Here is a 14,963-nt window from a genome sequence, read left to right on the forward strand (position 1 = left end):
ATTAAAAGAACGTGTGTTAAAGAAAGGCGAAGGATCCAGGGCCTGAGTCTTAGGATATTAGTCAGGCATCCTCTATGAACCTTTACCCCATGGAGAGGAATGGAGTGTGCAAACACACACCCGCCTCCCACCCGTTAGTCCCCTGTGATCTGTGTGTGGCTTGTGTGCCTTTCCTGAGCCCGCTGTCAGCGGCTGCAGAGCGTTCAGTCTTCTCAGGGAACAGGAAGGAGGCCAGGAGGATTTCTGGGGCCTCACAGGAACATAGATTGTGCTTCATTCAGACTGATAGCATCCACATGAGGAAGGCAGTGCTTGGTGGGAGAAAGGCCATGCTCTCGATTGCCGATGAGCACGCAGCCCCCCTCCCCCCCCCCCACACACTTCACCTGGTGTTCATGTGTCTTGGCAAGGTCTTCTGCAGCGTGTTGAAGAACTCTCCTGTGTGCATCAGCAGCCTGGGGACTGGGGACAGAGAGATGCGAGGATTCCTGAGCTCAGTGTAGTGCACAGTCTTTCTTTCCCCAATCTGCCAGGCCTGTCCTGCCTCTGACTCTCTGCCTTCCTCAGTGTTGGTTTGCTTGCATTCCCTCCCTCCCTCCCTCCCTCCCCCCTCCCCCCTCCCCCTTTCCCTCCCTCCCTCCAGCTGTCCGCTGTCCACTGATCCTGCTTTGTAACTGCCATGACTGGATGGTCACTTGTGTGCCAAGCACATTGCACCATTTACCTCGGCCACCGCATTCATCTGCATTATCCTCACTGGTGCAGCATCTGAGGTTTGTTGGGGGTGAAGTTTCTGGCCTGGGGTTTCTCAGTACTGGAACTCTGACCTTGCTTGGGTTCTAAAAGGCGTGGTTTCATTCTCATGAAAATGTGAGGCAGGTGATCTCCTGTGACTTTGGAGATGAGCCAGTGGCCATTGTTCCATCCTTTCCTTCCCTTTCCCAGCTTTGGTTGAGTGTTAGGCTGGGAGCAGGCTGGGTTTTGGTTTAGAGGGTGTAAGTGACTCTCGTGAAGCCACTCAGCCAGAATTTCCTGTCTACAAGAGAAGCTTCTTACCACTTCTTCCCTTCTTTGTGTTTGAGTGTAAAACATGAGCTGTAAGTGTAAAATGCACAACATACTTCAAAGCTACAGTGCTACAAATAGCTTATAACTCGTTGAAAATTTAAGGGCTGAGGCTAGGTGCAGTGGCTTATCCTTGTAATCCCAGCTACTCTGGAGATGGAGATTGGCAGGGTTGGGGTTTGAGGCTAGTCTGAGGAAAAAGTTAGCAAGAGTCTCATCTCAACAAACAAGCCGGGTATGGTGGCGAATGCAAGTGAACTCAGTTCCTTGAGAGACATGGGTTGGAAGATCAAGGTGCAAAGTCAGCTAGAGCAAAAAACTTGAGACCCTATTTGACAAATAACCTAGGCAAAAAGGGCTGGAAGCATGGCTCAACAGGTAGAGTGTTTGTCTCACATGCTTGAGGCACTGTCTGGTTGCATCTAAGCACAACAAAATAGAAGAAGAAAGAGCTAGTCATAGTGCATACTTGAAATCCTAGCATCAGGAAGGCTGAGGATGGGAGGCTCTTGAGTTTGAGGCCAGCCTTGCAAGGTAGCAAGACCCTGCCTCAAGCAAAAATCAAGAATCCTGAAATAGGGATCATGTGCTGAAAAACCATCTAAATACATTGGGTTGTAGACATTCAGTGAATGAACTTCCCTCGCTTCTTTTTTATGCGGCTAGGAAGAAGATATAAAATTCCATAGGTGGCTGCCACATTTTGGTTGGACAGTGATGGATGTGTGGCTGGGTTGGCTTCCATCCTGATTTCAGGCTTGTGCCTTAAGCCTGTGTGCTTCTCTTCCTTGTGGATCCTAGAAGCGTCTTGATTGGGAAGAAGGAAGAGCATATTCTCTTTAAGCGTCTGGACTTGTGATAGGAATCCCAGCGATCGATCACACCTGTCCTGGTCTGTGTAGCCTGGTGTCTACCTTGCCATCTCAGAATGCTCCACATTGCAGTTTTTGTTTTTTTTTTCCTCCTGTCTTGCAGGAAGCAGTTTCTCATTTCCTACCAGCGGGCTGTATTTCCATGGTGATTTGCTCAGTGAATCGCAGACAGCGCAGAGTATCCCCGGGAAAGTGGCTTCAGACCTCCACGGGTGGGCGTGGGAGGGCTTTCCCAGTGTCTGCTTTGAAAAAAGGTTCCATGTTTTTGCCTCATCCCTCTTAATGAGCTCTGTTGTTTCAATGGGGAAGGAAGTCCTTTTCCCCTCATTTTCAAAGCTGAGGAAAGAACACTTATTCTTTTCATTTACAAAAAAATAAATAAATAAAAAGATCAGTTTTTAGCATGCAGCAGCCCAGGAGAATAAGCCTTGGAGAGCTAAGGGTCAGAAGCAATTGAGCTCCGCTACATAAATAGCAGCAATTAATGGACCCCTATAAAAGACAGCCGTGTGTGTCGGCCGGTCTGGCATCCTTTCTGTGAATTGGAGCAACACTGAAATTAATTATAAAGGCAGCAAAGGAAATTTTCTGCTTCCTGTTAAATGAGTACCCTCCACACAGGACCACGTTCCATTTGGATGCGTTTACACACATTGTTTCTTGGGAAGAAGGCGTGAAACCAATTTATTTGCAAAACTTCCCACTGGATCTGGTTAATCACCTTGGCTTTCTGCTTTTTTTTTGTTTTTATGCTGAATTCAGGCCTGGGCTGCCACAGCCAAGCCCTCTGCCCGCTGTCATTTTCATCCTGGATTTTTGGGGCTTGCCCTTGTTACCCGTTCTGCTCAGTTCATTTTCCCCTAGCCTGTCATCCAGATTTTATTATTTCTGAGGAGATTTACAAGACAAGGCATTCTAATGACTAGTTGTCTACTCAGGCTTTCATAACAAAACACCAGGGACGGAGCAGTTAAAACAACAGTCTTAGATTCTCACAGTCACAGAAGTTTCAGGTTCCAAGATCAAGGTGTTGGCAAGTTTGCTTTCACCTAAGGCCTCTTTCTTTGTCCTGCAGGTGGTCATCGAGTTGCTGTGTCCTCACACAGCCTTTTTCTCTATGTGCTTTTAACAGCATCCAGACTGCTCTCCTTATAAAATCACCAGTCTGATTGGCTTGGAGACGCACCCCCTTTTTTTTGGTCATGAAGCTATGGCCAGCATTAAATTTATGAATACAATATGTCTTGATCAGTGTCATCCCTTTCAACGTTCTCACTCATCCCTTCCCTACCACCACTTCCCTCACTCTGCTTCATTTTGTAGGAGGCGCATTAGATTCTTGTCTGCATTTCCCCCTCTCTTCTCCTCTTCATTTGTCTACTGCTTTCGCCTCGATCCCACCCCACCTCTTTGAGGACCTGCTTCTTGATGTTTCACTTTGCTGAACTTTGATGTTGGAGACCAATTCCCCCTCCTCCCCCCAATCCTGGCGCTTGAACTCTCTGCCTGGACACTGTCTCTGAGCTCCTTTTGCTCATGGCTAGTGTGCTACTTCTTGAGCCACAGTGCCACTTCCAGCTTTTTTCCTGTGGTTAATTGGTGATTAGAGTCTCAAGGACTTTCCTGCCATGGCTGGCTTTGAACCATAATCCTCAGATCTCAGCCTCCTGAGTTGCTAGGATTACAGGCTTGAGCCACTCTCGCCCAGCTTGGAGACTCATGTTTATGACAATATTGAACCTTAATTGTGTCTTTGCAAAGCTCCTTTCTTCAAATATAGTCACGTTAGGGGTTCTAGGTTGTTGTAAGCGAGCTAAACCAGAAATGGGGACAGACACACTGTGTCTTTCCACAATGTCTAAATTCACTAACTAACTCTTAAGTCCACAAGCCGTGTCAGTGTCACTGGCTTGCCTTTGCCCAGTACTGTTGTGTTTACTTGATAGCCACAAGCCCTTGGCAGCACAGGTTGCTAACTCTCAAATCACACAGTACACGTCACACAAACTGTTTTGGCAAATGCTGAGAGGGGGTTAAAGAGGCCCCCGGGGCCCCGCTGGAGTCACCGGCAGACAGCAGATACACAAGCAAGGACAAGACTCTCAAGAAGATCGGATAAGAAGTTTGGTAAAGCTCAGCCACAGAGCTGTTCACAGAGTGGAGTTGTCACATGCAAGACGCAGTCGCAGGAGGCTTTGTCAGTTTGCAGTAGCCAATGTGGCACGGGCAGGAGAAACTGTCCCGGGACAGAGGCAGAAGTCCTCACTGGCGATTTTCCTGCACACGGCTCGTGGTCTGGTGAAGGGTTGGTGTGCCTGCCATGTCTCCGTCTTGTGGGGTTCCTTCTCTTACAGACCCAGGTGACATCTTGTGTGATGGATCAGTTCATGTGTCTTGAGGGTCTCAAAGGACCCCCAGCATAAATGCAACTCAGAATTAGAGGGCAAGAGAGAGGTGGCAGGGATTCCAGGCTTCTGTTTCGACCTCTTCCTCTTGTGCAAAACACGAGAGTTCTAATGATTGCCTTTCACCAAGGGCCCTGTTGATAGTTCCTGATGTTAAATACCGCTCCTGGGTTCCTCCTTTATCTCTCCAGTATTGTCTGAGGTGGGTGTTCTTGTGTCTGTCTCACCCCTCCCCCCCCTTTTAAAACAAGAACAAGTTGGGAGTCATTGGATCCCAAATTCAGAGCCTGGGTGCTCAGCTGCTGTTCTGGGCAGCCCTAGACTTAACTAGCAGCATGGAAAGTTGGGTGGGGTTAGGAGAAGAGCTGGAAAGTTTGTAGTCCTTATTCTTATACCTTCACTCCTCCATGGTGAATACTGTAGAACTGAGGCTGGGCAGGTGGCCTGTGGTCTTCCTTGGCTTCCATAACAACATACCATCCTCTAAGTGGCTCAAATCCTGGACGTTTGTGTTCTCCCAGTTCTGGAGGCTGGATGTGTGGGATCAATGAAATAATAGGGTTGGTTTCTCCAGAGGCCTCTCTGCTTGGCTTACAGATGTCCATGTTCTTGTGGCTGCACATGCCCTTTCTGGGCACAATCTGAGAACCAGAGGAAAACTCCAGTGTCTCTTCTCATATTGACACTGGCCCTATTGCATTAAGACCTCATCCTTACAGCCTTACTGTGTCTTGGTCACCTCTTACTTAAGATTTTGTTATGTCCGAACCAGGGCTTTGAACTCATGGCCTTCATTTTCACTCAGCTCTCTTGCTTATAACTTCTGTTCTGTCACCTGAGCCATGCCTACAGCCTGGCATTTTTCTGGTTCATTTGGAGATGGAATCTTACCTCTTGAAGACAATCTCCAAATCTAGTCTCCTTGCTTAGGACTTCCTATGTGTGCCTTCTGCGGAAGACACCTGTCTTCTAACAGTAATCTTGAAACAAGAAATGTAAAATATCCACCATGCATGACCCTGGAAAGCTACAACTGTTTCATAGCACAGGCTTGTCACCTGCCTCTGTGTCAGGTGTATTTCAAGTGCTTCATAAATGTTCACTGAACAAGGAAAGATTAATTTCATTCCAGCATACAGTACTCATTAAGAAACCAAAGTGTTCTGGGAAAGAAAGCTCATTTCCATGTCAAAAGAAAATTCAGTTGATCGGGACTTCTTATTCCCCGTGCATTTGGATGATTTAAAAGTGATTTGCTGGGGGATGAACTTTGTAAAATACAGCATACTATTGTACAAGGGGTAAAGCAGGTACATCTATTTCTGTGATATTACAAAGGAGTCTTGTTGCTCAGTTTATTTTCCTTCTTCTCAGTCATATGGAAGTTCCACTTTCCATCCGACTTTTCATTTTGGAGATTGGATGCATTGACAGTTCTTGATAGGGCTCCGAGTAATACATTTTCAAGGCAGTGAAGGGTGAGCCTGGATAAGGGGCTGAATTTAAATTCCTGCTAACGCTGATCCTATGTAAACATTCTCAATGAAGTCAGTAAAGAGGATGAGTCTAGGGCTGGGAATGTGGCTTAAGGGTAGAGTGCTAGCCTAAGCATGCATGAAGCCCTGGGTTCAATTCCTCAGTACCACATAAACAGAAAAAGCTGGAAGTTGTGCTATGGCCCAAGCCCTGAGTTCAAGCCCCAGGACTGGCAAAACAAAACAAAAGAGGATGAGACTAGATGGATAGATACTGCTTTGGGATGTAAAGAATATTCTATTCTAGACAGTTCGAAACACTTAAACACAATTCAAGCTTGTTTCTGTGCTCCGGCAGTGGGTCAAAGAAGTGCACATTTCTTTGTCAGCTGATGAACTTGAATGCTTTTTCACTGTCTCTGTAGGCTGATTGGTTGGAAGTAGAACGGTAATGGTAATAATGACATCAGTTTAGGGCGCATTTAACTAGTGGCAGGCATTGTGCTAAGTGCGTTATGTACGTTATCTTAGGGACCAACTGCTTTATGAAAGTGAGAGCCATTACTGAACATGGGTGGTTCTGTGCATCTCTCATATTGCTCCATCCTTGGTTTCTCTCTTAATCAATGACAAAGGCATCTAGCAGGAATCCTCTTCTGACACCGCATTTAAGACTGGGACCTTTTCTCCTTTCACACTGGAGACAGCCATGCTCCCATTCCATCCCATTCCATTCAGGACAAAAAAACCTTTCTGCTTACTCATTTCCTTCCTTAGGGTTTTCATATCCTCCAATCCTCTTACGCTGGAGAGACTTTCTAGTGTGCTTTTCTAGCTCTAGGATTTTCATTACTTTCTTAGATGCTTTAGCTTTTTTTTTTAGGAAACAAAAATTTTGTCTATCACTGGTAGTTACCTTGTTATGAACTTGGCAGAGGGGAACGAAGGTAGAGAGTTACCATATTGTTTGATCCGTTAACTTTTTTTTTTTTTGGGTCCGGTCGTGGGGCCTGAACTCTGGGCCTGTGCGCTGTCCCTCAGCTCTTCAGCTCAAGGCTAGTGCTCTACCACTTGAGTCACAGCGCCACTTCCGGCTTTTTTCTTTTTGCTTATGTGGTGCTGAGGAATCGAACCCAGGGCCTTGAGCATGCAAGGCAAGCGCTCTACCACTGAGCCACCTTCCCAGCCCCTGATCCGTTAACTTTTGAGAAATGAATAATCTGCTTCCAACTGTCATGTCCTAGAATTGCACAACACTTTGCTACTTCCTTTGTTGGAAATGTGGGGGGAAATCTTTGAAAACAGATTGCTGTGGAGAATTGGGGGTGGGGGTCGCTTTGCATTTCAGCTGCAATGAAGAGCTAGAATTGTGATTTCACAGTGAATTGTTTCCATTGCTCAAGACAGGATCTAGCCAGATACTGGTGGTTCACACCTGTACATCCTAGCTGCTCAGGAGGCTGAGTCTGAACCCAGCGTTGGCAGATAAATTTGAGGTTAACTAGCAAAAAGCTGGAAGTGGAGGTGTGGCTTGAGTGGCAGAACACCAGCATTGGGATTGCAATGAATGAGAAGCGTGAGGAGGAGAAAGAGGCTGTAGTTGTTAAAGATGGTGTTTTTGCCAAGCATGGTGGCTCATGCCTGTAATCCTAGCTACTTGGAAGGTGGAGATTGAGAGTTTCAAGGTTTGAAACCAATCTAGGCAAAAAATGTTCATGAGACAACCCCCACTCCCACCGTGTCCTGTCCTACCCTGCCTCACTCTGCTCTTTGATCGACTCCTGTCACCTTAGCTACACTAAAAGCTTAAGTAACAGGATTGTGATGCAGGCTACCTAGGAAAAAAGTAAGACACTATTCCAGCCCCCCACAAAAAAAACCAGAAAGGGATAGAGGCATGGCTCAAGAGGTAAAGAGGTAAGATTAAGGCCTTCAAGTTCAAACACTAGTACCACCAAAAAAAAAGAAAAAAGAAAAAAGTGATGTTTTTCACAATCACCATGGAAGGTCTCATAGTGCCTGGAAATGTGCCCTAGAGGGGCTGAATCAGGCGACAATTCCTGTCCTTAAAGTTCTTGTCGTCTTCTTCAAACATACAGTTAGTTTCTCTTGACTGCAGCGACAAATTTCCATACACTTGGTGTTTTAAAGTAGAAAAGTGAGAGTTCTGGATGCTGAGAGCCCCAAACCAGGCAATTGGTAGGACTTACACCTACTCCAGAGACTGGTGAAGAAGAATCTGCCCTTGCTTCCTCTAGCTTCTGGTAGCTGGTAGTCTCCCTTGGCCTGTGGCTCCATCCTTGTAAACTGGCTCTTCCTCCACATGCCTTCTCTTCTGTGGATTTATGCAAAACTTTTCTCTGTCCCAACGGAGAAAGAGCCTGGTGCAGACAGGCAAGGCCCACCCAGGAATTCATCTCATCTCCGAGTCCTTGACCACATCTGCAAAGTCTCTCTTTCCAAATCAAGTCGCACTGACAGAATCCGGGGATTAGCACTTAATGTCTTTGGGTGGCCAGTATTCAAACGAGCACAGGCAATTAACGAGCGAAATAAATTATCCTAACAGTAATCGTGTGCTCTGTTTTTTTTTAAAGGCAGATCGTATTACTGCTGGCTTTTAGACGGTTGTTTATCCATAGTACTTAGATTAAGATTTCATTGCCAAAGGGTGTAATTTTTAAAACATTACAACCACCAAGCCAAGCAGAGACAGAACTTAATAACTTAATTCTACTTTTCAGCCCCCACCCCCATCGCCCAAAAAGGATGATCACACACACACACACACACACACACACACACACACACACACACACACAGCGGTCAGGAATAAACATGGTTTATAAAGCTGTTATTCTAGCACTTATGGAATGGGTTGGGGCCAAGCCACAGCTGTTGTGTGCTGGGCGCACTGACCGCAGACTTGGGGTGGTGCAGGTCTTCTGCTGTGACATGCAGAGACCTGTCCATGCTAGTCAAGGTCCCTTTGCTGATTGCCTTGATCGTGTGTGTGTGTGTGTGTGTGTGTGTGTGTGTGTGTGTGTGTGTGTGTGTGTGTGTGTGTGTGTGTGTGTGTGTGCAGAGCCTGAGGCTTAAACTCAGGGTCTTGCCACTGTCCCTGATATTCTTTTGGTTCAAGGCTAGCACTCTACCACTTGAGCTACAGTGCCACTTCTGGCATTTTCTGAGTAGTTTGTTAGAGAAAAGAATCTCACAGCCTTTCCTGCCAGGGCTAGCTTTGAGCTGTGATCTTCAGATCTCAGCATCCTGAGTAGCAAGGATTACAGGTGTGAGCCACCAGGACCTGGCCTTGGCTGTTTTCTATCTTTACAGGAAGGGCCTAAAATTCTCTTATTAATTTGAAACTGATTCTTTTTTGTTGTTGTTGTCGTTGGTCATGGGGCTTGAACTCTGGGCCTGGGTGCTGTCTCTGAGCTTTTTAGCTCAAGGCAAGTGCTCTACCACTTGAGCCACAGCACCACTTCTGGTTTTCTGGTTGTTTATTGGTGTTAAGTGTTTCATGGCCTTTCCTGCCCGGCTGGCTTTGAAACCCCATTCTCAGATCTCAGCCTCCTGAGTAGCTGGGATTACAGACACGGGCCTCCAGTGCCTGGCTGAAACTGGTTCTCCTAAAGTGATAATAGATTGAGCTGTTTACAGCTAAGTTTACCTTGATGACTCCATGGATTAGCAAGCTATCTGTCACCTGTTGATTAGATCCTGTGTGTGGTGTAGTGGGGCTGGACCCTGCCTTAAAATACTGAGTTTCTCATGTTGCACAAATACCGTGCGCATGAAGGTAGGAAGCGGCAGTTGGAAGGGCCTCTAGAAGGGAGATGGCTCTTGTCTTGGCCTCTGAGGACTGGGGTGACTTGAATGAGGGCAGCAGGAATACTTAGAGTGTGACAGCATGTATCTCTGGGGAGTGTGGAGATCACACTCAAGACAGCCTGGTGGCTGGGTGGACCCATGGTGTGTGGCTGACAGAAATACTCCTCTAGGCAGCAGTGAGCTCGGAAAAGCTTCAGCAATCAAGCAGGTAGCCGGGCGCTGGTGGTTCACACCTGTAATCCTAGCAACTCAGGCGGCTGAGAGCTGAGGATCCTGGTTCAGAGCCAGCCTGGGCAAGAAAGTCTGTGAAACTCTTATCTCCAGTTAACCACCAGAAAACCTGAAGTGGTGCTGTGGCTCAAGTGGTAGCCCGCTCACCTTGAGCTGAAGAGCTCAGGAACAGCGCTCAAGCCCAGAATTCAAGTCCTAAAACTGACGAAAAAAGAAAGCATGGCACACGCCTGTATTCCCAGCTACTCAGCAGACAAGTTGGAAGGTCATGGTTAAAGGCCAGTTTAGGTGATGGTGTAAGATCCTGTTTCAGATGAAACACAACAAAAAGATTTGAGGATGTTGCTCAAGTAGTAGAGTTTTTTGCTAGCAAGAATGATGCCTTCAGTTCCGTTGCCAGTAATGCAAAAAATTAAAATTAAAAATGCAACCAGAGTTCAGCTTACTAATTTCCAAATGGAGTGTAGACTGAATTCAAGGACCAGTTTGAGGGCCAGAGAAGCTAGGGCAGAACTCTTTAACAGTTCAATCTGGCTAATAGGGGCAAGACTTTTTTATTAATATAATCTAAAGTTTGCCCTTGGTGTGTGTGTGTGTGTGTGTGTGTGTGTGTGTGTGTGTGTGTGTGTGTGTGTGTGTGTGTGTGTGTGTGTGTGTGTGTGTGTATTTAATTGTAGCTAAGACTTTTGAGGACTTTCCTGCCTGGGCTGGCTTTATTAATATAATCTAAAGTTTGCCCTTGGTGTGTGTGTGTGTGTGTGTGTGTGTGTGTGTGTGTGTGTGTGTGTGTGTGTGTGTGTGTGTGTGTGTGTGTGTGTGTGTGTGTGTGTGTGTGTGTGTATTTAATTGTAGCTAAGACTTTTGAGGACTTTCCTGCCTGGGCTGGCTTCAAATCTTGATCCTCAGCTCTCCGCCTCCTGAGTTGCTAGGATTATGGTTCTGATCTAGCAGTGCCCAGCAACTTGTGCATTTTTTAAAAAACATTCTTTTCATTGTTTTTTTAATAGCCTAATTATGTTTTAGTTGACAAGTAAAATGCACATGTATTTACTGTGTTTAGTGTGATGTTTTGATATGTGTATAGATGGTGATATGATTTCACAAGCTCATTAGCATAGCCATTATCTCAGTGGGGGACATGGGTGTGTGTGTATGTCTGGGTGTCTTTGTGTTGTGTGTATTTTAAGAACATGGAGACTTTACTCTCAACAATTTCCAAGCATGAAATACATTTTCATGAACAGTAGTCACAGCTGTAGTTCAAGATTTTATCTTGAACTATGTCCGCAAACTAACATTGGAGTCTCTCACTGCAATGTATATTTACTTACTTATCTATCATTTATGTATATACCTACACCCTATTCTAATATATATATATACACATATACCTCCATTATATATCTCTCTCTGTATATCCTATACTAATCTTGTGCATTGCCTATGAAAGAGGCACTATGTAATTAGAATATATAACAGAAAATATAGTTGCCAAAAAAAGGAAGGAAACAGAAATGGAAGGTCTGTTGTCTTCTTGCCATAGCTGGCTGTGAAAGTGTCTGTGGGAGACTGTGGCTTGGGTGTTTGGAGCAGGGTCCAAACCAGCATCTGTCAGATCTCTGTTTCATCAGAGAGGGAAGTAATAAAGCCATGAGAAAGAATAGGTGGCCAGGTGCTGGTGGCTCACGCCTGTAATCCTATCTTCTCAAGAGAATGAGACCTGGAGGATGAAGATTCAAAGGCAGCTTGGGCAGAAAAGTCCCCCAGACTTTATCTCCAATTAATTGGCAAAAAGCTGGACTGGAGGCATGGCTCCAGTGGTAGAGTACCAGCCACATGCAAGCAATGAGAGCTCAAAGTCCTAGTTCGTCTTGTTATTGATGTGCAAACACTCCTGTGTGGGTGCACATGCACACACATACATTTCCCCTCACCATAGTGAAGAATAATGGGTTTTAGGACTTGGAGGGTGAAATAGTGACTCCCCAAAGGAAAAAGAGAGAGAGAAGATAGTACAGCTTTTGAGTGGAAAAGATCATCTTCCCTTTCCCTATATCCTTTCCTCCATCCCACGTGTGTGTGTGTGTGTGTGTGTGTGTGTGTGTGTGTGTGTGTGTGTGTGTGTGTGTGTGTGTGTGCCACAGGTCCGCTTTAGGCTTTTTTAGTAGTTCAGTGGAGGTGAGTCTCTCATGTTTCCTGCCTGGGCTGCCTTCAAGTCTTGATCCTTAGATCTCAGCCTCCTGAGTAGCTAGGATAACAGGCATGAGCCACTAATGCCTGGCTCTACACCCATGTTTTGGAACGGGTTTATTGTAGGGAATTGGTGTAGGAGGAGCTTCCTGTGGGCAGCTGAGATGTGTGGTTGGCAGCTGACAGCAGGATGGGCAGTGACTTCTCCTGAAAGGCCAGTTAGCAGGGGTGAGAGGTCACCTGAGCCCGGCTGCTCAGGGTGCAGAAAGACTGGGGGCAGGAGAGACCGGAAGAGCCTCATCCTTGCACCGTACCTCCTTGTGTACCCTAATGGATCCCAGAACTGAAGAAGACCAGGGATTGCAGAGGGGATGTTGGAGGACCCAGATGTTGTAGGATGATGGACAGTCCTGAAAGGGAGCAAGAGAGCCCTTTGCTCTTGAGAAATGTGTTTCTTTCCCACCCCTTCCCCACGGAGAGCCACCCAGACACCATGCAAGATGCTTAAAGCAAATTCCACTCTCTTGCTTCCTAAAGGATTTTTTTTTTCCTGCTGCTGTTCTAGATGTTTACACCAATGCTATTCTATTTAATCATTGCCTTATTTATTTGCAGTACTGAGATTAGAACCCAGAGCCTTATGCATGATAGGCAAGCACTGTTGCTGAGCGCTGATCTATTTTTAAAAATTTATTTCTAATGTTGATACTTGAACTTGAACTCTGTGCTCTTATTTATTAGCTTTTTCACTCAAGGATGGTGCTCTAACACTTGGGCCACACCTCCATTGCTTTCTTTTTGCTACTTAATTGGAGATAAGAGTCTCTTAGATTTGAGTGCTAAAGCTTTTTTCTACTTGGGATCTTCAGATCTCAACCTCCTGAGTAGCTAGGATTACAAGCGTGAGCCACTAGCCCCTGGCTCCTAATACTATTTTAGATCCAATATTTCTTCTGGCAATGCTGCATTGGTCTTTTGTCTTTTGGATTTGTATATATCATTTTCCTAGCATTCTTGAGAGAAGTTGAGAAATAACCTTTGCTTGGCAGGGCCTGAAAACAGCCATGTTCTTCGGTTTCTCTTCAGGTGGCCATAAAAGTCATCGATAAGAAGAGAGCCAAGAAAGACACCTATGTCACCAAAAATCTGAGGCGAGAGGGGCAGATCCAACAGATGATCCGCCACCCCAACATCACACAGCTCCTGGATATCTTAGAAACAGAAAACAGCTACTACCTGGTGATGGAGCTGTGTCCTGGTGGCAACTTAATGCACAAGATCTATGAGAAGAAGCGGCTGGAGGAGTCAGAAGCCCGCAGGTACATCCGGCAGCTCATCTCTGCAGTTGAGCATCTGCACAGGGCTGGCGTGGTCCACAGGTAGGTAGCACGCTGGGGATGATGGGTAGTTCCAAGCATGGCTGGGGAGCTGTCGCTTACTCCGTTGTAAGTTGGGTTCACATCATTGCTGGGGATTCAATGTAGTGGCTGAAGCCAGTGTATGTGGCCTGTGCTCCAGCACTGCCCTTTCATGACTGCTCGATCTTGGTTAAATTATATCACCTCTCTGAACCCCAGTCTTTTCATCTGTATAATGGGACTGAAACCATTTCCCTCTCTATTCAGTGAGTTAGTCTGTGGAAATTGCTAGAAGCACAGTAAGTGCTATGTAAGTGGGAGTTACTCTTATTAGTGACAAAGTCAGGAGACTTTGTGTCTGGAAGAACGATCAGTCATGAGATGGAATGAGTTTGTTTTTCACCCAGTCATGGGGATGGTGTTCTCATTCTATTTGCTTTCAGGAAATAGCTTTTCAGATCCATCATTCCTTTGAATGGAGTCATCATTTGAATTCTGAACTTGCCCTGCAAATCCAGGGATGGCCCCCCCAAAGCCCAAGCAAGCATTGCAAATAATTACAGAACTCAAACTTGTACATACCACCTTGCTCTTGCCTGGGAGGGGGCTCCACACAGAAACTGAGTGAAAATGATGTCCTTAGCATTGTTGTTATGGGTGGTGGACACCTAGGATAACGAATAAATTAAAAAAGAATTTAAACCTGGATGCCTGGTGGCTTATGACTGTAATACTAGCTTCTCAGGAGGCCAAGATTAGAGGACTGCAATTGGAGACAGAAAAATCTGCCTGACTCCTTCTTCAAAATAATCAGCAAAAAGCAGGGCTGGAGGCATTGCCCAAGCAGTGGAGCACCAAGTGAGCAAGCAAACTGAGCAAGTGTGGGGTCCTGAGTTCAAGTCCCAGTACTGAACCCCCCTCAAAAAAAAGTAAGGTTCCGCTGGGCACCGGTGACTCACGCCTGTCATCCTAGCTACTCAGGAAGCTGAGATCTGAGGATCATGGTTCAAAGCCAGCCCAGGCTGGAAAGGCATGAGACTCTTCTCTCCAATAAACCACTCAGAAAACTGGAAGTGGCGCTGTGGCTCAAGTGGTAGAGCGCTAGCCTTGAGCTGAAGAGCTGAGGGACAGCGCCTAGGCCCAGAGTTCAAGCCCCACAACCACAAAAAAATAAAAAAGTAAAGTTCCCATTTACTAGTAAGTGTGTGGTTATTCTTTAACTGGAATTATAATAATTACTCACCGTGGAGAAAAATTGAAAAGTATGTTTAATTATTTCTTTCAAAATAAATGTGAGTACATATAAAGTATATTTTTCCTATATTTAAACATTTTAAAGTTTATGTGTAATCTACATACTCTAAATTTTACCTTATTTAAACATAATTCAGTTGTTTTTGATATATTCAGAGATGTGTGACTTCACTGCAGTACTTATTCTCCAGTAAAGAAACCCTTGGGGGGCTGGGAAGGTGGCTCAGTGGTAGAGTGCTTGCCTTGCATGCCTGAGGCCCTGGGTTCGATTTCTCAGCA

The 14,963-nt window shown here is 45.7% G+C and overlaps 1 protein-coding gene across 1 annotated transcript in view; it reads left to right on the top strand.

Moving 5' to 3' along the window:
• Hunk (hormonally up-regulated Neu-associated kinase) overlaps positions 1 to 14,963 on the top strand; it is a 104,153-nt gene that overhangs the window by 24,847 nt on the left and 64,343 nt on the right. Inside the window, exon 2 of the mRNA XM_042687269.1 lies at positions 13,159 to 13,451. Within this exon, the coding sequence (XP_042543203.1) occupies positions 13,159 to 13,451 (293 nt within the window). The remainder of the gene's footprint in view (positions 1 to 13,158; positions 13,452 to 14,963) is intronic.

The sequence above is a fragment of the Dipodomys spectabilis genome, unplaced genomic scaffold, assembly GCF_019054845.1.
Source record: "Dipodomys spectabilis isolate Male_0828 unplaced genomic scaffold, ASM1905484v1 ptg000107l, whole genome shotgun sequence".
NCBI classification, from domain to species: domain Eukaryota; kingdom Metazoa; phylum Chordata; class Mammalia; order Rodentia; family Heteromyidae; genus Dipodomys; species Dipodomys spectabilis.